General features: G+C 52.9%; 1 protein-coding gene across 1 annotated transcript; it reads right to left on the bottom strand.

Annotated features, from left to right (window-relative positions):
- Positions 1 to 6871: 6871 nt before the first annotated feature.
- Positions 6872 to 25650, bottom strand: HTR3B (5-hydroxytryptamine receptor 3B). Its single transcript, XM_006026681.2, has 9 exons — positions 25524 to 25650; positions 20353 to 20513; positions 14636 to 14680; positions 13918 to 14027; positions 12980 to 13149; positions 12294 to 12436; positions 8314 to 8524; positions 7238 to 7447; positions 6872 to 7155 (listed from the first exon to the last, which is right to left on the bottom strand). Exons 1-9 carry the CDS (start codon positions 25582 to 25584, stop codon positions 6872 to 6874), a joined length of 1395 nt encoding a protein of 464 aa, XP_006026743.1. The 5' UTR covers positions 25585 to 25650.
- Positions 25651 to 26534: the final 884 nt, after the last annotated feature.

Here is a 26534-nt window from a genome sequence, read left to right as displayed (position 1 = left end):
CCGGGGCTAATTTGATTTCTCGGCTCTGTTAGCGGACGGCACGTCGCCTCCCAGGAGCCCGGGCAGCTCGGAGCTGCTTGCTGTTATTGAATCCGGATAATAAAAAGCAAGAGCCAGGCTGCAGCTGAGCTAGGGACAGTGCCCAGGGTGGCAGGGGCTTCAGTTGAGGCCATGGAGTGGGCTGCGTCAGGCTGAACCCGGGCAGTGCCCACACCTGGAAGGTGGCACCTCAGCCTGGTCCAGCCAGGGTCTCCTTTGCGGATGCTTCTGGGGAGAGGGATGTGGGGACAGCTCATCCTGCAGCCATCTCGGCCAGTGTTTGTTGGGGCTTTCTTGTGGGCAGCCGCCGAGGATGGCCTGGGCCGTGGGGCCTGCCAAACCTCTCTCCTCAGGAGGGCAGGCGGGCTGGCAGGAGAGGGTTGGCAGGGGTGGGATGCTTGCACCATGAGTGTGAGTGATCCCCAGCAGCCTCCAAACTGGAGCAGTCCCATGGGGGTGAGGGGCAAATGCTTCTGTGCCCCTCCCTGGTCTTTCTCACTCACGACTGGGTTGCAGCATTGCATGGGGCAGCGGGGCTCCAGTGGACCCTGGGCAAGGACAGAGAGGCCAGCTGAGGAGGTTGGTGTGTGTGGGCAATGAAGGTGAGTGCTTGGGCACTAAAGCAGGGCTTGGCATAGGGCCTGGAGCAGAGAGGGCCGCTTAATTGCAGCCTCCGTTGCGGCATCATTAGCTCCAAGCTTTCTCCTGGGTTTTGTGCTTTCTTAAAGAGATTTTAATGCGGTTTCTATCAGGCCGTCTGTTCTCAGGGAGCTAATCAGTACGATCCTTTCAGCCTTGTTTTCCACGTGTGTATGCTCTGGAGGCTGCGCCTTTTCCCTGGGGTTATGGGGCACCTGCTGCAATGGTTGCATTTCCACAACTGCCTGGTATCAGCAGCAGCGGCCTCCAGGTCAGACGTGCCCTCGGCATGGGATAGTATTCTCCCTGCGGTCTGCTGCAAGGTAATTGCTTTGCTGGGAATCAGAGCATTTGGCCCCGCTAGTATCTGCAAGCTTAGAGACAGTGACCTGCTTCCCTTGACAGGAAGCCCTGGTGTTGGGCTGTGATGGAGCCCAGCTCCGTGTCTGGCTAGATGGGCTTTTGCTGATGCAGAAGCAGGGCAAGATTTTCAATGGGCTTCAATTCCTTCTGCAAATGGGACCGTGAGACGGGGTCACAGATAAGCAAGAGGCTAGTGGAGCCCAGATAGTGATGGGCCCAGCAGGGCAGGACATGGCTTATGGAGCCTGGCAAAATATTGGAGACTTTGAAACTTTCCCCTTCTCAACAAACAAGTTTGCTGCCTGAGGCAGCACAGATGTGGTTCCTCAGAAAGCCCCCAGCCAGGCTTAGTGAAGACTCTCCCTTGGCTCTTCTAATTAACTCTAACCTTGAGTAGGATTTCTAGCAAGCGACAAAACCCGCAGGCTCACCCCAGCTCTCCACAGCTGCTGTCTTTGGCTGTCCCTACATCTCAGGGGTCAAGCTGCTTCCAGAAGGACTGAGCAACCACCGGTGGAAACCCGAACGCTGGTTATAACCATGCATTGGTCCGGTTCTGGCCTGTGGATCTGACTTGCTGCTGCTTGGATCCAAGTGAAGCTACAGTCATAAGCAATGAGGGTTGAAGGGAGCTCAGGAGGTCACACCTAGTCCAACCCCCTGCTCCAAGCAGGACCAGCCCCAACTACATCATCCCAGACAAGGCTTTGTCCAGCCGGGTCTTAAACCCCTCCAAGGATGGAGATCCCACAACCTAGGTAACCTGTTGCAGTGCTTTACTACCTTCCTGGTGAGAGAGTTTTTCCTAATATCCAACTTCAACTTCCCTTGCTGCAGTGAGACCAGCTGAGAAGCTGCATCCCAGGCAGTCATCTCTCATGCTTGACTGGAAGAGGGGGATTGATCTCCCTTAGGGCTAGGGAGGCCTGGGGGCCTGCCAGCCTTGTTTGCTTGGTGCCTGTGCAAGGTGGCGAGGGACCCCCAGGACCCCCATGGTGTGCCACAAGTCCTTCCTGGGCTTCAGAGAGGGGCAAGCGGCTTCCAGGGACCTCGCAGTCCAGTTGGCAAGCAAACAAGAGGTTGTTATTGAGCAGGAAGCATCACTTATTGAGCTGGAGACTCCCCCCCTGACCCAGGCAGTTTGTCATTAGCACATGGATGATCCAATTTGGGCTGATTGGTGGTTGCCTTGGAGCTGTGCGGCTGAGCTGCTCTGTCTGTGGGGTTTCTCAAGCGCCCACCCCCTGGCTGGCGGCTGCTTGCCCCTGGGTGAGAGAAAGCAGCCTTGCTGCCTCTGGCGGGACCTCCCCGTGCCCTGCTGCAAGGGGGTTTGTGCTGCCACCTCCTTCCCGAGGCAGGAAGGGTCCTGGCTTTGAAGGACCCCCCGCCAGCATTCATGCAGAGCCCACTCAGCCCTCCCCAGTGGCCCGTACCTTGCAGCTCAGCCCCACACTGCCCCTCCCAAACCCCTCGGAGCTTTTATATGAAATGGCTCTAATCAGGCCGGCTTGAAGGGCACTTGAAGAGCCACACAAGCACTTGTTGAATTTGCTGGCGTCCTCACATTTCCTCCATGGTCTCCGTGTAACTTATTTTTCTCCCCTGCTGCAAAATTTTGAGTGCGTTTAATTATGGCAAGAGAGCAAGTGGGTTGGGGGGTGATGCAGGTGAAGCCGGGCATGCAGCAGGGACCGGCCAGCACCCCCTCACATAGCACTTGTGATGCTCCACAGGGAAACATCCTTCCCAGCTCCCACCTGGTGCATTGTTGGGCGGTAGTTGCATCTTGAGCCCATGCCTGTTTGACCTGCATGTTGGGCGGTAGTTGCATCCTGAGCCCATGCAAGTCACTTCCCTGCTCCGCCTCAGTTTCCCTAACCCCAGAAGTAGCAGGGAAGCACATACAAGCCAAAGCGGGGTGAGTAAATCATTTGCAATGTACTTGGAGGAGTCGTGAAGCAGCCGGAAAGCACTGCGGGAGTGCAGCGCAGGCCCCTGTACCTCTACAACAAAATTCATTGGAAAGGGAGGACTTGCTTTGAAAGATTGCCCTGAAATGGGTTTAACTTCAGGCCCTAGCTCCGGGGTTTCTAACCCTTTTAGAGATGTTCTAGCAGGGTCCTAAACACACTCTCAGCCCCAGCCTGCCGGGGTTTTGGAGCAGACGGATGCTCAGGACATGGTTAACACTGGCACCCCTCTAACATTGGCAGGTGGTCCAAGGTCTGGGTGGAAGGCATGATGGTTAACACTGGCACCCCTCTAACATTGGCTGGTGGTCCAAGGGCTGGGTGGAAGGCATCTGAGGAGCTGCCGAGAAATGGGGATGTTTAAAAATGAGTCTGCGGTGAGGCAGCGGTTTGTAAACAGCTGAGCGCGGAGCCATTTCTTGTGTATATGGAGACAGCTCCCCATAAAGCCTAATAGGTTTTTGAAGGATATTGGGCACCAGAGAATCTGTGGTGTGGCTGGGCCTTTAATTTCATTTAGGGAGCAGGCTGGCGGTGCCACAGGCCAGGGGAGGCCTGGTGACAGGATGGGGATGGATGGATGGATGGAGGAGCTGTGCGGGACTGTTTCTGCACCAGGCAGCAGGAGCAAAGAGTGGGTTGCAGAGGGGATGGCAGGGAAGGAAGAGCAGAGGCAATCCCCTGTCCTGACAGCGAGGTGCTCTCCAGCACCCATCAGCGCAGGCTCTGCTGGGTTTGCTAGCTCCAGGGGCAGCTGAGCCGAGCCCCCGGTGCTGGCAGGGGGGAAGAGGAGCTGATCCCCGGGAGGCCAGGCTGCGCGTCTTCGAGCATCAGAATCAATAATGTGTCCCTGCGAAGCCCTAGCAGCCGCCTGCCCGCCGGCCCAGATCCATCACGGAGCCATGGATGGCCATTAGGGTGCTGCAGGGTCCTCTGAATTGCATGTCTGCTATAATTTAATGCTGCTGGACATGAAATCAGCCCCAGGCTGTGGGTGGAGGCAGGTCTGCCATGCTGGGAGCTAGCAGCCGTCCTCCCCCAGGCACTGCATGGACGGTGGATGGAGTTGTTGGGGGAAAAACACCCTCCCTGTGGTCCTGCTTCCAGGGGGAGAGACGGGCTGGGCCCAGGGGGTTCTGCCCCCCTCAGTGATGCTCTCCCCATGCTGCTCCGGCTCCTGCTCCTTGTTCCTGCATCCCCTAACTTCTCCCATCCCCTGCTGCTGCTGTCTGTGGCCGTGCTCCTTCATGCCCACGGGGCCAAGGGTGTCTCCAGCACGAGTGCCTATCTGCCCAGCAGCCCTGGGGTAAGTGATGCCGCGGTTCAGTGTCACGGCTGTGCCCAGCAAAGCATGGATGCAGCTACCTCGCCTCCCCGGCCTCCTTGAAGGAGGCTGGGGGCTGATATCCAGCGTGAGCCTGATCTGTGAGCCCTGTGACACATCTCACTAATTTAATCACTGTCACGGGTCATTGCAGACACTGATGGGTTTGCGCCGCGCTAAGAGCCGGGCTATCTTAAACACCCCGGCGCTGTATTGTCTTACTAATTATGAACCCATAAATGTCGCCTTCAGTAAATAACTCAACATAAATAGAGGTGGACTTGGAGATAAAATGTGGCAGAACGGCTTCTGTGGCTGCAGGCGTGTGCTCTGTGGCGGGGGAGCCTTGGACTTGCACTCGCATGTGCCCAAGCTGCTCACATGTACCCACAGCTGGGTCAGGTACTGATGGCCTCTCTGCTCAGAAATTTTTCTCATCAATGCTTCTGGAGTTCAAAGCAATCTAGCCCCGTCCTGTAAATAACCCTGCCCTGCTATTTCTTTTCTTTTCTTTGCTTTTTTTTTTTTTTAAAAGAGCTAATGACAAATTAAAATTTTTCCATGAATTAAACCAAGGGACCTGCCAGGGACCAATACACCGTGCACACTGTAATCCAGGGAATCTGCAGCCAGAAGAGATGGAAACAATGGTGGAAGGGCCCAAGCTGAGATGCCCTGCATCCTTCCCAGTCTGGACCAGCATCATACAGGGCACCAAGAGGTTTGGACCAGTTTAATCAGTTTGCTCTTAAGCCTTTCAACTGTTAATAGCACAGGCAAAGTGATGGGCCTATGACCAGCATGGGATTTTGGAGTAGATGACATCTAACTTAGAGGCTTGATTTCAACTGACTCTGAACCCTGCCTGTTTTCTTTTGGGCAACTTGTGCTCTCAAGGGGAGCCCATCATGATAGCCTCTGCCTGCAGCTGGCCTGGGAGGAGGTTTATAGCCGGAGGTGTTAATGGGAGGTTTGGGAAGAAAGCCAAATACTTCTTTCCCTTCTCAAGCGAGTGCCTCCTGCTTTCTCAACACTGGTGCTTGGCTGTAACCATGAGGACAGGCCCTTGACTGGAGCAATGAGGACAAAGTATAAGCAAAAACATCCTGTGGGGAATAATTTTACATTAGCAGAAGGACGAGGAGGTGACCTGATCGGTTTTCCCCATCTGCAATTCTTGTTGCCTTTATTCCCCTTTACGAGCCCCCGTGATTGTATGACTGAGGTAATGGGTTCAAATTTATACCGGCAGTGCTTGGAAAATAAGATTTTATTAGAGCGATAAGAAAACTTCCCAAGTTGTGTTCCCATCCTTAATAATAAAAAATGAACAGGGCTCATAAATAACCAGCCGCGCCATAGCCGGGGAGACGGGCTCTTTTCTACTGTATTTCATTGTTTAATTATCAGCAACACAAAGTTCGGGGGCCCTGGAGGGAACAGTTAACTGTGTCTCTGTAAAAAGTGCCCTGTAATGACACTTGCTGTAATGAGCACAAGCCTGGCCTGGGTCTAAAGGGTATCTCCTACAAACCAGCTTCTCTCCAGTCTCCTCTGAATAGTCCTCTGATAAACGATCGCCCTGCGGGAGAGGGAGACAGAATTGATGTGACACCTGGGGAGCTTGAGCTGCAGAAAAGCACGCCCCAGCCTCGCAGGGAAGCAGCGATGCTTTGGTCTCTGTCCTGCAGAGCAGTGCAGCAAGTGGACCAAGTCCTTGCAGCTACGGAGAACCCCGGGGTCCTGCCTCCCGGGCCCTTGGCTCTTGCCGCAGCTGCAGCGGAGCATAGCATGTGCTTACATGCCTTGCTGAACAGAGAAGGCCTTGCACAGGCCCTCGGAGATGAGCACGTGTTGTGGGACTTTGCTGAAGTAACAGCTCTAGACTCCCTGCTAGGCTGCATCGGAGGGCTGCTCTTACCGGCAGGGGCCAATGCTTCCATTGAGGCCACGGGGCAGCAAGCCAGGGGTGGCAGGACCAGGAAGGTGTGGCTTGGAGCTGGGTGGGAGATGCCCCTTTTGCCGATATTTCAGCCTCCATGGGAAGCCTCAGGCAGCTGCTGGGGCAGAGGAGACTCCCGGGTATCTCCATGCGGGCGCTGCTGGGGACGTGGCTCCAAATTAGGGAGGAGGAGGTGGGAGCGGGGCAGTGGCTCTTCGTTTCATTAAGAGCAGGGGAAGCATTTCATGGGCAATTGGAGCTAAACACCAGCACTGCAGTAATGAGCGGCAAGAGGCAGCTGCAGGTAAAGGCTTTGTGCATTTAATTTCTTTGTTGTTTAGGGGGAATTCAGTTCTGGATGGAAAGCACCAGGAGATGACCCTGGAGAAGGATGGGATGGGCCCCGTGCTGGGAGAGGGCAGGGTGTATTCCCCATGGGACTCTGCGGTTGGAGATGGTGTCCTGGCAGTGAAAGGTCACTTCCTCCAGCCACCCCAGGCCCCTGAGAAAGAAGGGCCCTTTCTCCAGTCTCCCTGGCCTGGACCTGACCCCGGTGTGCCCTGACGGCACGTGCCATTAGCATTGCTGTGCCCTCTATCCCTCCTGCTGCTGGGAGCTCCACGTCGCCCACAGGGCACCGAGCGTGATGGCGTAGACGGCTACCACCCCGGCATACACCTGGAAGAGCAGCATGTCCAGCTTGTACGAGAGCCGAAGCCAGTCGGCTTCCTGCCTGCTGTCCCGATCCAGGGCACGGAGGCGAGAGCTGATGAGGAGCAGCTGAGCTAGGATCTCCTCCATCACGGCCTTCTGGGTGGACATCACCTCCCAGGGTCCTTCTTGTCCTCGCTTTCCTTCTTCCCCCGGCAATGGGGCACCTGCAGGGAAGGCAGATCAGGCTCAGCACGGCAGCCGTTTGGAGAAACGCACGTGCTCACCCCTCCCCAGCCCCCCATGTACCTTCAGTGCACCCTGGTGCTTGCCTGGCAGCCGGAGCTGCCTGGGAGTTGGCCCCCCGATCCTCTCCATCCGAGCCTCTCTGCCCCCGACAGCAGTGAGAAGCGAGCCTCTGCCACACGTGGTCTTCGCCCGGATGAAGGCACTTCACGAGCAGGATGGACAGGGAGAGGCTGAGCACCAGCAGGGCCATGCAGATGGTGAAGAACACCCCTGAGATGGAGGGGGAGAGACGGGGCCATTGTGGAGTGAGCTTTGCCGGAAGAGCCCCAAATGCTGCTGTGCAAATGGTATCTGTGGGGCTGGCCACCCTGCAGCCAGGGGCATGCACCTTGCTAATGGCAAGGGCTCCATTAACGGCCAGGCTGACACGGCTTGTCTGACTCAGGTCAATAGCTCTTGCTCGGCTCTTGGCTGGCCTGAAGGTTTTTAATTCAAGCAGCTATCACCCACCACCGCTGCCTTGTCTGCACTGCTGCTTGACCCCAAGTCAGGAACGCACCTTCTGTGCAGCATGGATGTGGCCACATAGGGCTGGCGAGTGTGCTTGGATGCCATGGCAGCCAGACCGGTGTGTGCCCACTTGGTTTCGCAGTACAGGACCGCCGGGTGCATTGTTTAGTGCCGCTCAATGCCCGCCGTGGTTGGGATAAAAATCCTGTCCACTCTGGGCAGGACTGATGTGGTCAGGCTGGTTGCAGTCCTCCTACAAGCAAAGCCCTCCAGGACCATATGTTGCTAACCCCTGGATTAGCTCATGAAGTTTCTCCTGAAGGGGAGGTGGCAGCTGCCCCATTTCTTGAGTCATATAGAGCTTGTCTGCAGGAGGACAGAAGCAGGACAGACCAGATCAGCTGAGAGGTCTTGCTCATCTGTGGTGTCTCGCTCTGACACATTTGAGGTTTTTAAGACCCAGCTTGGCTGGGATGACGTAGTTGGGGCTGGTCCTGCTTGGAGCAGGGGCTTGGACTAGATGTGACCTCCTGAGCTCCCTTCCCACCCTCCTTGTCTGTGATTTCTATGTTCAGAAGAAAGTCCCTGCCGCCTCTGCCCAACCCCGGCTGTGGGTATCTGCTCACCGATCAGAGGCGTGCTGAACGGGGTGCCTGGCAGCTCGGCCGACATGTTGACCTTGAAGACGGTGTAGCCCACCAGCACGCTGCCCTTGAAGGTGATCCGCATGCCACAGGTGGGGGGCAGGTAGAAGCTGCCCAGGTCCACGGCCATCAGAAAGATGCTGGGAATCAGCAAGCTGACGACGTAGAGCAGGGGCCGCCTCCGGATGACAATCTGGGGGAGAAAGGAGTTGGTTCCAGCTTGCAAGGCAGCCTGACCGCGCTGGGGATTCCCAGTCTCCCTGAGGTGCCCTGAGACCCCATGCCTCCTCCCGGCCTCTGGCACGGATGCTACAGGAGCTGTCACTGTGCTAGAGGCTGTCGATAGAGGTGGCCAAGCCCATATTGCTTCAGTCATTTCCCTGCAAAACCCTGAGATGCTTTTGTGGCTGGCAAGAGCTGTGAGCTCGCTTATCCAAATGCCTCTCCAAATAACCCCTCTGCTTCCGTGCTTTCCAGAGTTGGGCAGGACTGAAACCTCTGAATGGCCAGCGTGGTTGTTCTCACTGGATTTGTGATCCAGGGCCTGAGAGCAGCCACCCCAGGCCCTTCCCTGCTAACCATCAGTCATGCAAACCTGCATGCAGCACAGTCCATCACTACTGAAAAGCACTCCTAGTTTGGGCTTGGCATCTAGGAACAAAATCAGCTGTGGTTCGTGCAGCAGTTTTGAACCTGATGGACCTTCAGTAAAGAAGGGAAGCTAAGGGGTGCAAAAGCAAGGACGTGGCGCTGGATGCAGCTCGTGGTGGCCTGCTGTTCAGCAGCAAATAATGGGCTCCAGCCATCTCCATGCTTCTCAAAGCTTTGGACTGATGCTTACAGGTTTGTAGCTGGCTCCACAGAGGGATTTCTTAGGTGGGGATGTGCTAAGTAGTGAGTCCATTGAACCCTTGTGAAGTCACGTACAGTGCAGATGCTGTGGGCTCAGCCTGATGGGGACCTTTGCCGTGATGGACCAAAGAACCTGCATCTTTTGTCCAAGCCCCAGGTTGGGGCTCAGGTCTGCTGCAAGCTCCTCGAGGCAAAGGCAGAGCACCTCACTCCCAGGTCAGTCCCTGCAGCAGTTCCAGATGTGGCCAGACCACGGCACGTGGCTCCTCCAGGACGGCAGAGTTGGCACAGAGCTCTGTTTGCACCTCACCTGGTGAGATACAGCTGCTACCCCACTGGCGGAGAGGGCTGTGCAGGGGTTGTTTCTGAGCACGAATCCCAGCTCTGTGGGACTTGAGAAGGGACAGAGCCACGGAGATGGCTGGAGCGTGTTATTTGCTGCTGAACAGCAGGCCGCCACGGTCTGGATCCAGAGCCACGTCCTTGCTTTGCACCCCTTAGTAGCCTGCATCCTCCTTCCATTATAAAACCACCTCTGACTGGATGGATCCAATAAGCAGGTCCCCCATCCTGGTGCGGGACTTGCTGGGCCTGCATTTAGTGCATCCCCTGAGCCAAGGCTCAGATCACGACCCCTGTGGTCCATAGGCAGCAGCTCTTCCCAGCAAATCCAGAAGATGCCTGCCAAGCGGTGCCTTCTCCAAGTTGAACCCTTCCTAGCTAGGGGTTACCCCGTGCAGATCTTACACCATCCAAATCCCATCTACTCTAATAGGCTAAGAAGCCCAATGCCTTTAAATTCCACAGCAAAGGGAAGAAAACACTTTAAGTTTCTGCCGCGCTCTCCATTAGACACCCTTCAGGTGTTAGCAATATTATGCCACAATTTCATTATCCATTAAAGCCAGGTAATAATAAGTACACAAAGGTATTTGCAGCCCATTGGTGTTAATGAAGAAGATCCATCTCCTTCCGAGCATGTACGGCAGCCGCGCATCGGAGATGGAATATTACCCAAGGTGAGGCGCCAATTGCCTTTGCGAGAGCAGACCCCACCAGCACTTAATCTTGCATGACTGTCTTTATGACACAGGTAGAGTATGACACCCGCGTGCCGGTTTGCAGCATTGTTTGCTGCTCGCTGTCTCTCTGCTGTTGAGGTTCCTCCGACGGGCGGGCAGCTGGCAGCCTGCTCCTTTCCAGGCACTCGGAGGCCGTGAGGGCAGAGCTGATCGGTGTTGTCCTCGGTCCCTGGGGTCAATGTGCAGTGGGCTTTGGCCTGTGTGCTTCAGGCCTGGGCTGCGGGGAGGGAGGCACTACCCAGATTCAGAGGTGAGAGCTTGAGCCTCACCTGCACATGTGCTGAGGCCGTCCCCATTCATCGCAGCCGTGAGTGAGGTCCTGGGCATTCGCACTGAGAAGTCGGAGGAGGCCTGATGTGATGCCAGGTGCATTGCTGCCTTATGTGCCTGATGCCCTTCCCATTAGAAAACCACCTCTGCCCGGCTGGATCCAGTACATGCATACCCCATCCAGATGTGGGACTTGCCAGGTGTGCCGGTGGCTACAGGGACCTCTGCTAACCCCACGGGCACTGCCTGCCTTGGAGCCTGATCCTATCCTAAGTCTCCGAGTGCACTGCCATCCAGGCCTTGGGGCCTCATCCTGCTCTGACATGGTGCTGGCACCTCCTCCAGGGCCTCCAAGGAACAGGCCCCTATGGGGATCGATCCAGCTCAGCACAAATGCCCCTGCCATGACAAGGAGCTCCTCTTAGGGACCCCTGCCAAAAGCGGCCACTGCTTTCCATACTGTAACAGGAGCAGACAGCCTGGCACTAACTCCATAACGGCCCTGTCTTTCCTTACCAGGGCAGAAGCTGGATTGGGACAGGACAGAGAAGAGCCTCAGCACAGCTGAGGGGAGCAGAGGCAGCTTTATGGCCACCTGAAGAAAGACCTGGTAGGAGCAGATGCCCTGAGAAGAGGCAGCCAGGTCTGCTCAGGACCCGGGCACCGTGCCCTGCAGGTAAGTCCTGGCCAGACGTGCTGCTGGTCTCGGGAAGGCATTTCATATTCCTATGACTACATTTTCCCAGAAACATCCCCATTATCCAGGGCTGGGTCTGAACGGTTGGATTAGCCTGCCCAGGCTGTGCCTTTGCAGTCCTGTCCTGGGTCTGAGGCATGGGCAGAGGCCAGGCTCGTGGCATTGGACTGGGAATACTTGCTGGGAAACCAGGGAGGGCTGGAGTGGCTGCTCATGAGCCTGGAGTTTGGCTTTGCTCCGGAGAGGCCTCGGAGTTCGGGCAGCGCTGCATGCGGAGCTGCTGCCTCCACGCCGCCGTGAGCAGGACGGCCCCGTGCATTTTCCTTTAAGTGTTCCTCATTACTGGCTCCGGCATTAATAATGTTCGCAGGCTGATATCTTTAAAATTAATGAAGTGTTTAAGTCTTAGTCAAGAAGCTCATCAAAACAAAAACGCGTTTCCCTTCTCCGGCGAGCGGGGGGAGGACAAATTAGCCCCTACCCCTCGGGGCTCCCGGCGCACCCAGTCCTATGTCTGCATGCTGGGGTTGCTGTACGGCCTCTCAGCCTTGCGGTCGGAGCTGCTGCCCCTTGCTGCTGGGCTAAATGTCCAAGTATGGGGGGTGCCAGGCCAGGGCTCCTGGTTCTCAGTGATGCCCACTCCCTTTTCTAGCTGGAAATCATCTTGATGCAGGCACAGAGCCTGGGGCAGTGCTCAGGGTGACTTGTTTTGAGAGCTGGCTTGCAAAAGGGACATCTCACTCAAGCCAGGGACAGTTGGAGAGCCCAGCTGGTGGTGTCCGTTTGTCCATCTTGTGTCTCTTGTGGGTGTGTCTGCTATGGGGGAGTTTTACAGAACAACCCACTGTTCCTTCTCTCTCCCATCCCCACGTCTCCTCCCTCCCACAGCCACGTGCTTCCTAGCCCACTGGTAGCCTGGCATTGCAGGGGTCTCCTGGCCAGCCAGAACGGGAGGCTAAGCAGAGCCTGCGTGGGAGAGAGGGATTTGAATGACAACAGGGGAAGGAGGAAGTTGCTGAAGGAAAGGCCATCGGTGTGGAGCAGCGGCGGCAGATACCTACATGGAACTGGGCCTCGGCGAAGCGCCCACTGTGGGTGCTCAGGACCTGGTAGCGGGTGGGCACAGAGAGCAGCTCCCATTCGCCGTCGGCCAGGAAGATCTGCTTGTTGTCTGCCATGTGCGCGGCCAGGTCCACGTCCTCCACTGGGGATAACACACAGTCAGGGCTGGGATGCAGGGAAGGAGCCTTTTAGTGTGAGAGAGTCCCACACTGTTTCTGGGGGGAGCTTTCCCTGCCCACCGGGGCTTGACTTGCTTTCTGCAAGGTCCCTGGGACACAAGCCCCCATGGGCATGCTCTGGGTGGTCGGGAGCCCGCGTGGAACTGCTCCCATGCACCTCGTTTGCTTCCTCCAGCATCACGTGCAGCTGGCTCTGGGCTGAGTTTGGTGCAATCACTGGCCAGTTCTTCAGCCAGGCTGCTCTGAATGTGGTCCTACCAAAGGCCCAAAGCAAGACAGGGCTGGCTGGGCTGCAGCAGTGTTGATACTGGCACCAACCAGGGCACTTGTCCCAAAGGGAAGGGGTGGATAGTGAGCCTTCCCCCAGCAGCTCTGAGCTACGTCACCCTAGAAATAGCACATGCATCCCAAGAAAACAACCCCCCAGGCTTAAGGGGTGGAGTAGGGCAGACAGGACTTGTCCACGAGGGCCAGACTGTGTGCCCACGCATTTCCCCGGCACTCACCAGTGTGCAGGATGGTGCTGAAGGTCAGGCTGCAGGTCTGGGTGTCGAATGGGAAGGCGTATGGCTCCAGCTGGCATGCGGACACCACCTGCATGGGTTTTTGGTTCCTGACCATCCCGCTTGCATTCACGTAGACGTAGGGCATATCGAGAGACTTGCTGACATCCACACTAAATGCAACAGGACAGGTGGTTGTGTGAGGCAGGTGGGGAAAACCCCCGGCAGGCTCCTTGCTGGGACACGAGCATGCAGCTGTTAATTCATGCCAAGATGGTAACAGGTGAGTTTTCCAGAGGAGCCTTCAGGACTCATGGTAGAGGTGATCTCATTTATTAGACCAACTAGATTTTTGCAAAAAACAATTCTTTAATTACAAGCTTTCAGGCACAAACACCCTTCATCAGGCATTGGAGAAAAGATTGTAAAAGTTCTCCTGGGTAGAAATGAAAGTTCGTATCTCATAGGAGATTTGAAAGTGGTAAAATCTCCTGTTTGGAAAAGTTCCTTTTATATGCAGATTAGGCTCAGAGAAAAGTTGGGATAATAACTTGAAAGCATGCAATTAAAGATAGATAGATAAATTTTTTTATTTTTTTTTGCAAAAATCTAGTTGGTCTAATAAAAGATATCACCTCTACCACGACTCCTGATTGCTTATTCTTTTAAACCAATACGGCTACAACCTGGATACTAGAAGAGCCTAGCACACCCAGCTGCCTCAGCATTGGGTGGGACTGGCTGGGACAGGAGACTGCCATGGTGCAGAGATGTTTGAGTTTTTATTTTGCATTAACATGGGAAGCAGACCTTGGAAATCTGTCTTGAAATGTGAGCGTGCCGGGAAGGAGCCTGCCCCAGGACAGCCATGGAAAAAAAGCACCACGAGCACTTGTCTGGCTGACCAGCCTGCAGTGAAACCCAGCCTCATGCCTACTTACAGCTCATTGATGGTGATATCCGGAGACCAGATGGAGCTGAGCAGCAGGGACACCTCTCTGATCCCATCGTGGAGGCTGGAGTTCCAGGTGAGAAATTCGTCCTTCCAGCTCTGCAGTGGGGAGAGCAGGGATGCGTTTGCTTCAGAGATGCCCTGGTGTGTGGCATGGGGTGCAAGTTGGTGAAGGTGGCATCATGAGGCTGAGCCCCTGACTTTGTTCTTTAGGGGAAGGGAGAGGAGGAAAATCTCCTTGTGCTGGCAGCATGAGAGCAGCTTGACCCCTCCAGTCGTGGCAGAGGAAAGGGTGCTCATGCCAGCAGCTCGTGCTGCTCCACTTCCCACAGCACAGGTTTCAATATGATCTGCCCTCGGGAATCCATAATGAGTGGCTTGGTGCATCTGTGTGCACACACGTGTGTGCATGCCCCCAGCGTATTAACTCTCAGAAAAATAGCAACCGGACCCAGCTGCTATACAGCAGTGGCTTTCACTTGCAGACCCTTTTGGAAATTGCGGATGGGGCACGGACCCCTTTGAATTTTATGTGCGGGTATTCGCGTTCTTTTGATTGATCATAGTCATCTTTCACGGACCCTTTAGATGTTGCCTGTGGACCCTCAGGGGTGCATGGACCACAGGTTGAAAACCACTGCTATAGAGCAAGCAAGGGCTCTCTCTGCTGCTGTCACAAAGAGCAAAGGCCGTAAGGATTCATTTACCTGCTGTAACCAAATACTCGTTGTGAGCTTTTGATTCTGGGAATCCTGTGGGGAGGGAGGAAAAAATATAAGCAAAGGTTTAACAAATCACTTGGTTTAGGAAGAGACAGAGCAGCTTTCAAATCTCCCACCCAACCATGCACCTGCTCTTACGTATATTGTCTAAACCTACTTGAAGCGATAAAGATAAGAGGAGTCTTGTTTTACTGTTTCCTTCGCATGCATAGCTTGTGCACTTGGACCAGCAGAAGTCATTGGGACTCGTGCTACAGATAATTCCCTCCTCTCCTTGTAGATCATTGTTTTCACTGTTTCCCCTTGGCAGTGAGGTAGCCGCTGCAGTGCCCTGTCATCAGCTATCAGACCCCCTTGCACAGAAGAGTCCTCCTGGCTTTGATGGGATTTACTTGCTGTCATAAGCAATGCTCTTGCTAGCAGGTGTTTGGAAGAGTGGGATCACCAGGGCATGACTGCTGCATGTAGCCCGCCCAAGCAGTGAGGATCAGGGCAGCCGTGGCAGCATGCACTTCAGCACGGGCAGCCACCAAGCCTGTACACGGGGTCCAAGCAGAATGGTGCAGGCCACGTGAAAGCTGTGCACTGCTGAGCATCCCTGCACTAGCTAGGGGCTGTGCCTGCTGCCCTCACCCCTCTGGCTGCAGTGCAGACAAGCCCTTGGGGGGCTCCTGTAGAGTTGATAAAGGGTGGGAGAAGCCACCTGCCAGGCTACGTAGGGTCAGACCAGGGTCCAGCTAGCTCAGGGTCTTGCCTCCAACAGTGGCAAGAAACAGATGCTTTAGATGGAGACTATAGGAATGGGGCAAGTGATCCAAGCCCTGTCAGACCCTCCCTGGCACCAGTCGTCACTGGTTTATGAATCACAAAAGAATAGTTGGCATACGTGGCATAGAGGAATTGGACAGTAACCCTTGGACTATCCTCTCGTGATGCCCGTGGGGTTTTGTACTTCAGCACCAGTTGTAGCTGCAAAGCCTGGAGCATTTGTGTAGATTCAGGAAATACAGATTTGGGGGATTTGGTTGTGCTTTTTTTACGTTATATTTGTGATGCAAAAGGGACAGCAGAAAACGTGCCTCAGAGAGAGAGAGAGAGAGAGAGAGAGTGCAGCAATGGCTTTTAGCTGAGTAGTTTTCTTACATATATATATATTTAAACTGACTAGATTGCAAGTTGATTGCATCCTTTTACATTTCTGGCGGACACCATGAGTCTGTGTGGCAGGGTCCTGGGGTTTGTTTGGCCATCACCCCACTTCTTGCCAATCCTCAGTTCCAATTTATTATTCATCTGAGCCTGTACAATCCTCACTACAGTAAATTATCTTTGATAAAATGGCACTTGGGCTGCACTTGACACTCTAAACGAATCACCAGCATTTCTCTTGCACCCTAATTAGTTACTGTGACATTAATCAGGCTGCTAAGCATAATACATATTCTCAGCAAACCCACAGCTAAAAATATGAGGCTGAGCTTATATCAGTAATCAGGATCTTCATAATTTTTCAGAGGGAGTTGTCTCAGTGGCTACAGACAGCTGGGTGTGTTAAATATGTGTGTGCGCGCGCTGGATGTGTGTGTGCTGGGTGTGTTAAACCTGTGCATGCGCGTGTGTTTGTTTTACTGCTCCCAAACCAGAAGGGATGACTGCAAGCAAAGTGCATTTTGTTATGACCAGGCAGGTAGAAGTTTCCTGCTTTTGGAAGGGCGAGGCACCTTTGCCGTTTCCTCTCTGGTGTTGTTATAGGATATCACACCCCTGCACTCAGGATCAGGGTCGCACTGTTGAGGGCTGTTCAGACAAAGACATAGACCCAGTCCTTCTTCCAAAGACCTTATGGTCTGGGGCTCTAGACAGTGAAACCCGTGCCTCCATTTAGGAATGGGAGGAGGGCTGTTGCACTCGTGTTTAAGTGAGGCCCAATGTTTGTAGGACTAAGGCTCTGCTTGTTCCCGAGCCACCAGGGTTTCTCAAATGGATTAGTCTCCTGGAACGTGGTTCAAGCATGAGCTCAGGAAAGAAGGTTGCCTGGAGCATAGATAATCCGAGGTCTTGCAAAGAGAGAACGACAGAAGCTGCTCCTGACGCGGGACTGAGAGCGTAGCAGGAATTCCTCTTGCTGCAGCCCAGGGCCCTGCAGCTCATCTTCTGCTTTCAGCATGGCATGCATGCAGTCCCCAGCCCCTGAGAAAGTTGTGTAAGAAATCACTGGAGGGCACAAAGGCACTGCAGGACTATCCAGAAGCCTTTGATCTTCACACTGGACATTGCACTGGGAGAAAACTTTTTTTCTAACTCTCCAGTGCACCAAATCTGACCTCGAGAGGGAGCCCTGCACCTGCATCTAGGGGGGACAAGAGATGCCCAAAGGACAAAACTCACTTCTTGGCTACAAACCCAGCAGTGGAAAGGCAGTGCGCTTGCTCCTGGGGGACAGTGAACTGTCCCGTTAGCAGGACGCACCTGGTGATCTAACAGCCCCCTTCACACACCTCTAACTTGCGTGAGCTCATATGATGTGGAAAGGGTGAGGTCCAGGTCAGACAGACCTAATACAGGGAGACCAAGCTCCTTTCTGGCTCTCCTGACCACGTTGCCCCCCATGGACCACAGGAATGGCAGCATGCATGATTCAGGCTGAAGGGTGGGGACCTCAGGTAATGCCTTATCAGCTCTGCTGAGCAGTCCCCAGGTGGAACTGCCCCTATTGTTGGCTGGATTTTGCTGCAAACAGCTGTGTCAAGGGGTGATTTCATTTCCAGATGAAACACCGTTGATATTCGTCGGACTTTTTTTTGTTTTCAACTGAGCTGCAGATGACTTGCTGCAGGAACACGGCTTGGCAAAGGCCTACAAGAGACACTGGACAACCCCCGTCTTGACTAGGGCCACTTCTTCTGTTACCCACACTATTGCTTGACTGGTACCTCCCTCAGCCACCTATTTCACCATCTATTTTGTTTTCCTTTCTCCTCCTAAAAACCTCTTTGCGGACGACTCTTCCGCGCCCGCCGTTAGGTTCCCCGTTTGGACGGCTGAAACTCCAGCATCGGTTGATGGTGGGGGGGGAAGAAGTCTGCAGCAAAAACTAGAGTCTTTTTGTCAAGTGGAACAACAAGTTTTTCAATGCCAGCTGGCTGGCGTAATTGGTTCTCTCGTGGCATTATTCACAGCTCTTTCCTCTTTCTTTTCCAGATACCTTCCATCTTGCTTGTTAAAAGCAAAGGATATTTCGGAGAATTGGAATTCATTAGTCTTCCTAACAGAGGGAGCCTACTTAGACCTAAATTGGTGGTTAGCAAATGTACAGATAATTCCCACACATTCTTATTTATCTTCCCCAGTTCGGCAGACTATAGAAACAGATGCCTCGGCGTCTGTCTGGGAGGCTCTAGTCAATGGAGTGGAATACAAAGGTATCTGGGATTCGGAATTGACAAAACCCAATATAAACAAATTGGAACTCTTCCCCGTTGACTAGATTATCTCCCTAATCAGATTTCCCCACGGTCCCCGTAATAACTTAATATTCTCAGACAAGACTAGTCTTTTATGGACGGGAAACAGGAGGCAAAAGATCACAATAGGAGTCAGAGGCAGCGAAGAAGACGGGGCGAGAACTCTTCACGCGAAACAATGGTTGCTAAACAGTTCGTCTATTAGCACGCGCACCTGCTGAAGTCTCGACTGCTTCCAGTCTTTTAAAGCCTGCCGCTTCTTGACAGCGCTGGCACCAGAGCCAAATCTCTGCTCGGATGTATCTGGCAGCGTGCATACAGCCTCATTAGTGCCAAAGATGCAAGGAAGACTCTGACCCAAATGCTTTTTTTTTTTTCTCAGCCTCATCTTAGGCGAGGGTCACACCTTCACTCACACTCCCCTCATTGAAGTGACGGTGAGGAGCTCTAGATGGAAGCTTTGTTTGGGTACCATTTAAGTCACTGCTTCCTACTGTGTGCAAAAGATGATGAGGGACTTACCGATTTTATAGACGTTAGGGCTGGAAGGGACCTCGTGAGATTATCAGGTCCAGCCCCCTGCCCAAGGGCAGGAAGTTAGCTGGGGTCAGGTCACCCCAGCAAGGTGAGCAGCCAAGCATTTCTTAAAGGTACCCAGAGTAGATGCTTGCACCACTTTTGGGGAGAGTCTGTTCAAGACTCTGGAGACTCGGGCGCTAAAGAAGTTTTTCCTTATGTCCAGTCTAAAATGGTCTCAAAGTTTTTCTTGATGTCCAGTCTAAAACGGTCTTCCAGCAGTTTGTGACCACTAGACCCCATCTTCCCTTGGGGTGCCCTGGGGAACAGATGTTCTCCCAGTTCCTGATGCACATCCCTGATGTACGTATCGGCTGCCACCAAGGCCCCCCTGAGCCTTCACTTCTCCAGGCTGAAGAGTCCCATGGCTCTCAGCCTCTCCTCCTAAGACCTTCTCTCTTGACCTCTAATCTTGGTCTGGGGTAACACCTTCACTCAGGCCCCCTAACTGAAGGGAAGATGATGATCTCTAGAGGGAAGCTTGGTTTGGGTGCCATTGAAGTCACTGTATGTAAAAGATGATGAGGGACTTGTTACAGTGAAGACAAAGAAAAGCAGTGTCCTGTTAGTGCTGCTTTGAGAACCTCTTGCTTTTAGTTGCTATAACAAAATGGCATTTTCCAGCTCTATCCTCACCCCTTTTCTCCCCTTACAATGCTGATGAAGGCTTGGGGCAGAAGGAAATCGGCTCTGGCGTGTGAGACAACATCCCTGCCTTGATCCACACCCAACCTTTGGGGCTTTAGAAGTCCTGAAATGCAATCTCAGTGCACCAGCAAGAAGGAATTAGAGAGCTGCCATATCGGAGGTAATTGCAGTGCTTGTAGTTATTCATTAATTCATGCAGCATATTTCATATAATTAATACTGTGCCCACACTGTGCCCATGTTAATATACTTCCTTGCTTCTCAGCACATTTCAGCTGCTTCCAGAATATCAAAACAGCTCAGGTAAGGTACGGATGGCACAGGCTTTCTGACTGTGCTCAAAGGGATGTTGTTGGAAGTCAAGCCCAGGTTGTATTCTTCCCTTGTCCTGTACTATTAATAATTCTGTAGGCTGCTGAAGTGGACAAGAGTATAATGCAAATGGCAGTGGTTGATTTGTCTGTATTTGACTCGGGTTGGACTGGTATCAGTGAGACACTGTCTGGGTGAAGATCTAGGAAGTGAAACTACCAGCAAAGTGGCTTGCACGTGTGTTTTCGGGGGTGCAGAGAAAGCTCTAAGGATGGGGTTTTCAAAGCAGATTGAGACCATTAGTACTAATCCTGTTTACACTCTGTCTCACTCCTTTAGACCACTTGGAAAATCCCAGCCCTAACACTCTCAAAATTGTTAATTGAAACTGAGAAATGGAAAGGATTTATAAAACATGGCCAATCTAATCCATCTCTTTATAACATGTATTTAAAAAATATTCATCCTTGAAGGCAAGGAGAAGTGTGCAGCTCTCCAGCTGAAATGAGCACAGCGGTGTCAGTTTGTAAGTCTGCTCTTTGCATTATGAAATTCAAGAAATTCGCATATAAATGGAGCAGGGGCAAAGCGGTCCATCAATTGATAGTCCGTAGTCACTAGCTTTAGATGCATTCCCCTCCTTATGCAGTAGATTGCACTGCGTTATGAACATCTATGCACGTTATTTGAGGGTCTGTTTACCACATCCAGCACCGCGTGGACAAAGAGGTCCAGGTACACCGTCGTGGCCTGTGCCCAGTTCCTGACGGGCCGCACTCCCTTGCTGTAATTGCGGAGGAGGCGCCGAGTCAGACGATGCAGGGTAGAGTTTCTGGTGCATCCAGCGTCTGCGCTGGAGCTTCCTGAAAAACAAACAGACCCATCGTGTGAGTGGGCCAGGACCGATGGAAGGAGAAAAAGTGGTTAACTTTTCTGTTGTTGCTGAGGCTGGCTTGTCACGGGGGATTCGCTGGGAAGGGAGCACCAAAGCCATTCATGTTTTGGCCGCTGGCTGGAATCTACTGGGGTGGCCACGGCCAAGAGCTGGGACCAGTTTACGACTACTTTGCAGGCTATGAAATGAGACTATGGCTTTCAGCTCCTAGCTGGCAGAAGCCGTATCATGTAAGAGCCATGCAAAGGCAATACATGCTTCTCAGCTGGCAGCCTCAGCAGAGGTGTTGTCAGATTTAATATTAGACTTTAGGTAGTGGCAGTGAATTCCTAAATGCTTGAACAAGTATAGTCCAATCTTTGAAGAGAGCATTTTTTTAAGGAAAATTGTTAAGGTCAAATTAGCCAATTCAGGTCCAAATCCAAATCATTCAAGAACCGTATGTGGCTCTGCTACCAGCAAGTATCTTCCACCCCAGCCTGGGGCTTCAGGTGCTTCCAAATCCTTTGGCAGGCATTTTGTTTTTTGTGAAGATATTTATTTCTATATTCAATTCTCAACTTCAAGCATATAACAAAGAACAACAGAAAACTTCAGCTAAGCGAAGACGCCCAGTAAAATACAGTGACAATAGACACAAATGAGTCTAATTTAAAATGCAACATAATAAACCAAAAAGACAACAGAAAGCTTTTGCATGAGTCTTACGTAGTCCCAAGAGCAAAGTGTCCCCTTACAACCAGGGATTCAAAAAGTGCTAGGGAATCTGAGGGTGTCCTGGGCGTTGGAGTGGAGATCCCACAGGCCTCCTCTCTGCCTGGGTTTTTATCAGTGAATCTGCACCTCCTTCTCTCCCTTTGATGCCTTGGCCACAGTCACATATTACATGCCCCTCCCGTATAGCACCTCTCATGCATTCAGGGCATCCCAGTCTCTCACCTCTTACAGGTTCTGCTTTGAAATGGAAATGCAGTTCTCTGCTTGCTTTGATCACACCAGCCCAAGCAGTCTGGGACCCTGCCCTGCTCCCTTAGCTCTGTCTCCAGCATCCACATGTGATGATTGTGTCTGGTCTTTGCCAGCCGAGGGGCTCAGGACTGGCTAGAGACCGCAGCCTACCTCCCATCCCCGATCTCTCCCATCTTTGAGCCTTCAGCTCAAAGATGAGCCATGTGGGGCAGACCTCAACAGGGTTAGCATGCTACAGCCTGCATCGGCCCTGCTCTGTGGAGGTGCAAACAACTTCAGCCTCTGACACTATATCCATCATCTGACACCTTTCGCCAGCACCAAATGCCATTCTTGTGCTTTTAGGATAGGAGGTTTCCTGTTAATGGATTTTCGTTCTGTGTTCTCAGGTGCGAGAATTAGCCCGAGAGCCTGCCCGTGAATCAGAAACGAACAAACCTGGTGCGCACGGTGGTTTGGGAGGGAAAAAGTCTGTCTAATCTTTCTTCAAGCCTCCTCCCATCCACCTGCCTTGGAAATGTGCTCATCAGGAAACCCAAATGCCTGCTCGCATGGTAAAATAAATAAATAAATAAATAAAAATCAGGGCCAATCTAGCCCGTTGCTAGTGACAGGACTCGGCGCCTCTCCGGGCGAAGCAGGTGGAGGGGGCGAGAAACGAGGCTCCGCAATTGCAAGTGACACGTTTCTGAGTGCTCCTTCAGAAATGCAAAAGGATCTTTTGCTCACATGCCTCAGCGGCCCTGGGGGACCGCGGCTGCCCCCAGCCATTGGGCCGGAGCAAATTGCCAATGCGTGCAAGCACAATCTAATCTGCAGCGCCCCGCTCGTGCTTTCGGCCGAGCCTGCGGCACTTTTGATGGCTGTTTTGATGAGCTGTTGAAGATGGGAGAGATCCTGCAGGAAACTGTAAATGAGATCTCCTTTCCCAGAGTGCTGGGGCCTTTTCCTACCCATTCCCTTATGAAGAATGAGGTGTCACGAGATGCTACAGGCAGCAGCTCCAGGATTTATCAATGTTAGTGCGGAGGATGATGCTGCAGGTGTGATTCAAGCCCTGGCACAGGCTGCAGAGTCATTGCATGGAGTCATCGAGGCTGAGCGCCAAGTGAACCCCTTGCTCCCTTGCTGTGCTCTGAGCAGCAGCCCTTCTCCCTCCACCTGTCTCCAGGTGCAGTTCATATGGTCTCGGCTGGGACCACCTGGCCCCAGCTCAGCCACGGGGTATTGCCCCCCCCCAGTTCCTACCAGCTCATCTGGGTGAGGGGCAGCTTTCACCAGTGCCCCTGCCTAAGGGATGACCCCTTTTGGTTTGGCTGATGGAGATGCCGTGCACTGGCCATGAGGGAGGGTCATTAAAGTCCGAGTGGTGCATGGCATGGAGCAAGCCCTGGTGAGGCCCATGGACTCCTTAAGTGAACACCAGTACCCAGCCCCAATTTGACCCTGGAGATAAATGACGCTATATCTTGGCCACTGTGAACAAGGATCCATTCCCTTAAGAGCAGCAGAGTCTGGGATACAACTGGGGACACGTTCAGGGATGCAGTGGGCAAGATCCTCGGATGGCACCATGTGGGGTAGCTCCTTTGAAGCCATTGGGGCTCCATCAGTTTATGCCAGTGAAGTGTCTGGCCCAGCACACTGTGTGCAGATGTTTCTTTGTGCAAGCTCCTTTCCTGGCCTTTATGAGCAAGGAGAGGCTGCAGGGACTTGAGCTGATGTTCACTGGACCTAGCTTGTGGTGGTCCTCCCCAGTGCTTCTCCAAGTACTGGCTAGAAGCCGCACGAGGCAGCGATGCAAGAGGAAGCTTGTTTTCCAAGACCTGGTCTTGCTGCTTGTATCAGCTGGGAATAAGATATACCCCGGGGAGTATATCCACCAGTGGCCAAGACTGGATGGCTCTGGGGTGTCCTCTGAGGATGGTGCAGGCAAATAGGTGCGGGACTATCTGCTCCCTATAGCTGCTTGATACCCCCATGAACAGAGACTGGATGAAACCTTGAAGCAGGAGGTTTGCTCACCTTCCAACACTTTTCCTCAGCCGAACTATTCTACCCGTGTTTGTTATCTCTGTAATAATCACCAAGTCTCGATGCATTCTTGGTTTCCATGACCTCCTGTGGCGGCAAGTCCCACAGACTCATTGCAAAACTAGTGACAAAAATATTTCCTCTTTGACGTGGGGCAAAGTCCACTCAGGATTCAAACCTGCTGCGGGATCTTTTCAGGGGAAAGCCCCGGTTCTAGATGCATGCATTTATTTGCTCTAACAAAAGGAAACAACTGCATTTTTGCCATGAGCTGGATTAATGACTGCAGAGGGCATTTAATATTTAAAGGGTCATTAATTCACTGCACACTTTGCCTCTGAAAGCAGTGACGTTCACATGGACCAGTCTCAGATCAGCGCTTGTCTCAACAGGCACAGAAAAGATGCACTAAGTGGTGAAGAAGTGGTTCTCCTGTGACTTCTCAGTGCACAGTGATGCAGCGGCAAGCCAAGGGATGCTTGCTCAGGACTGCTGCAGCCTTGGTTGGTCTCTGAGAGAGTCCCCTGACACTAGCCCAGGCTTGGCTTCTAGAGCAAGGGGGAAGCCCAGGGTCCTCCCCGGTCTGAGCTGTAAGTATCTGGGGACTGAAACTAGCTCTGGGGAGATGCCAAGACTGGAAAGGGAACAGCTGAGTATCTTTGGGGGTGCTCAGGGCTGGATTGGGGCTGGAGGGACCCACTGGGAGGGCGTCCTGTCTCCTCCTGCTCTGGCACTAACCCTTCATTCTCTGTGCACAGGTGAATCGAGTAAACTGAGTTGTGCAGTATTATAACAAGGTGAACACTATTACAATAAAACCCATAATCGGTCACAGCGGTGCTTGTGCTTGTTGAGGGGTGGGGGTTGCGGAGGCGAGGAATGGAATAGGCTGGATATTGGTCTGTTTTCTGACATCCCCCTCCTCCCCCAACCCCTTCATTTGTTCGCTCTGTTTGGCTGCGTAAGGCTGCGTCACTGCGGGCAGATGCACGGATCCCTCTTGGCCCTCCTGGGGTCACTCCTGATGTTTGAGGGCACGAATCTCGGTGTAGTGCTGCATGGTGCGTGGATTTCTAACTGCATGCGAGGGGATGTGGAGCTCCTGGCCTCCCTCCGGCAGATCCAAAGCATTCCTACTGCTAGTGACCTGAGCTAGTAAAACATCCTCATGTCCCTGCTGACTTCAAGGCTCGAGTGTTCGGCTCCCTCCCAGACCGAGCCCACAGGCCGGTGGCTTCCCAGGGCAGGTTGTGTTTTCATGTCCTATGCAAGACTTTGGGGAAAGACACCTAACTTTTGGTGCCTGTGCCTCAATTTCCCCATTTGTACAGTGAGCTACTGGTAGCTTAACCCTCCTCCCATCTCCCTCTCCTCTCTCAGAAGCCAAAAATGCTTGCCTTTTTTTGCAGCAGCAGCAGCAGGCCTGAAAAGGAGCTGTGCCTTTGCCCTTCACCAGGGCTCAGCCCTGCAGCGATGCAGAAGCTGCAGGACAGTTGAACCATGAAACAAAACAGGTGCCATAAAATGGATGAACATTTAACTAAAATTTTAGCAGACCCAGGCAGATCTCAGAGACTCGCAAAGCTGGGGATGGAAAGCAGGTATCAAGCCCGTTCCCCTTCATTGCTGCGTACCCATGTGTGCATCTGCACCTCTGCAGTCTGGCTGCCCTGCAAACTGAGTGTTCACATCTCAGCTTAACCCTGAAAGCCCTGGTGCTGTCTAGACAGATCGATACCTGGGAGGACAGTGTTTGTCTTGGATATATCAGAGCCAGAGAGGAAGCCACGGTGCCCAGGCACATCTTCCAGATATCCCGCTGGAGCCTCTGCTGGTTGTCCCCAGCCGGGAGTGCTCTAGGCAGATGGTACTTGCAGGAAGCGCGTTCCTGCTGCGTGCCGCTAGTGTGCAACTTGTGCAGACCCGAGAGAGCGAGGACAACGTTTACAGTATCCATTTTGGATAAAGAACTTACCTGCGGCGAGGAGGCCGAGGAGGAGGAGGAGGAGGAAGAGCGATATGGACCTGGTTGCCATCTCATCCAGCGCAGCGCCTGGCTCTCTCTGGTGTTTCCACCCACTTTAGGGCAAGCAACTAGGGCGTTATTCTCTCAAACCCGCCCGTGCCTCTGAGGCAAAGGTGGCTGTTACTCGAATGTTTCTGGACTCATCGGTAGCTCTGAAGATCCCGGCTCCTCCCAATCTGGAATTGGATTATGCGCAGCATTTTAATTTCATTGACATTCGAGCACTAAGTGACTAATGGAAGCCAAGGCTGCTCCCCCAGGAGAGGAAATACCATGCTAATCTGATTTCCTCCAGTGCTCTTACCTGAGGCTGTGCCTGTCTCTGCCTTACAGGATGCTAATTCCATTAATAATTGAGGCCCAAATAGCTGCTTTAAATCAGACATACGCAGCAACATCTTCAACATTTGACAGTAGTTACTGCGCTCCTGAATTACTTTGGATAATGGAAACCTGCTATTGTTTAATGAAGAACAATCGCTAACAGTGCAGGGGGGAAAAAAAACCCTGTCTGCTTTTTGTCTTTCCTGCCTCCCTTTAATTAAAAGACGTATTACACTGTGATTAAAGTGAGCGCTTGGGTAAGGTTTCGTTTGGCACGTTTCAGGAGGCAACAAGACCCTCCCTGACAGCAGGATTATTCCAAGAGCGGTGCTGACCCCTTCTGTGCTGGTGTGTGCAAACACAGGGGACGGAGCAGTGTGACTCTCTCTCGAGGTTGATATTAGTAGGTTGGAGACCCGCAACTATGTGAAGCCTAAATCCCCGTAGTTTTGCAGTCTGGCTGGCTGATTTTAATGCTTCGGGGTGCTTAGTGTCTCTGGTGATGGGATGTCCTCTCCAATGGGGGTGAGCAAGCTTCTCTTGAATAGTGGGGGGACACATTTCCAGTCTGTCTAAGCCACCAGCACGGTGATAGGATGCGCCCTGTTTCTGTGGAGTGCCGCCTTCTTTTTTTGA

This window comes from Alligator sinensis, unplaced genomic scaffold (assembly GCF_000455745.1).
Source record: "Alligator sinensis unplaced genomic scaffold, ASM45574v1 scaffold1241_1, whole genome shotgun sequence".
NCBI lineage: Eukaryota > Metazoa > Chordata > Crocodylia > Alligatoridae > Alligator > Alligator sinensis.
The sequence above is the reverse complement of the archived record's forward strand: the minus strand, read 5'-3'. Positions and strand labels throughout refer to the sequence as shown.

Excerpts from the sequence above, each read along its gene's own strand:
- HTR3B (XM_006026681.2), bottom strand. The coding sequence starts at position 25,584 with ATGGCAACCAGGTCCATATCGCTCTTCCTCCTCCTCCTCCTCCTCGGC. Across the intron at positions 20,514-25,523 it reads CCTCGGCCTCCTCGCCGCAG|GAAGCTCCAGCGCAGACGCT; the intron begins GTAAGTTCTTTA and ends TTTGTTTTTCAG. Across the intron at positions 8,525-12,293 it reads TCGCCGAGGCCCAGTTCCAT|ATTGTCATCCGGAGGCGGCC; the intron begins GTAGGTATCTGC and ends TTTCTCCCCCAG.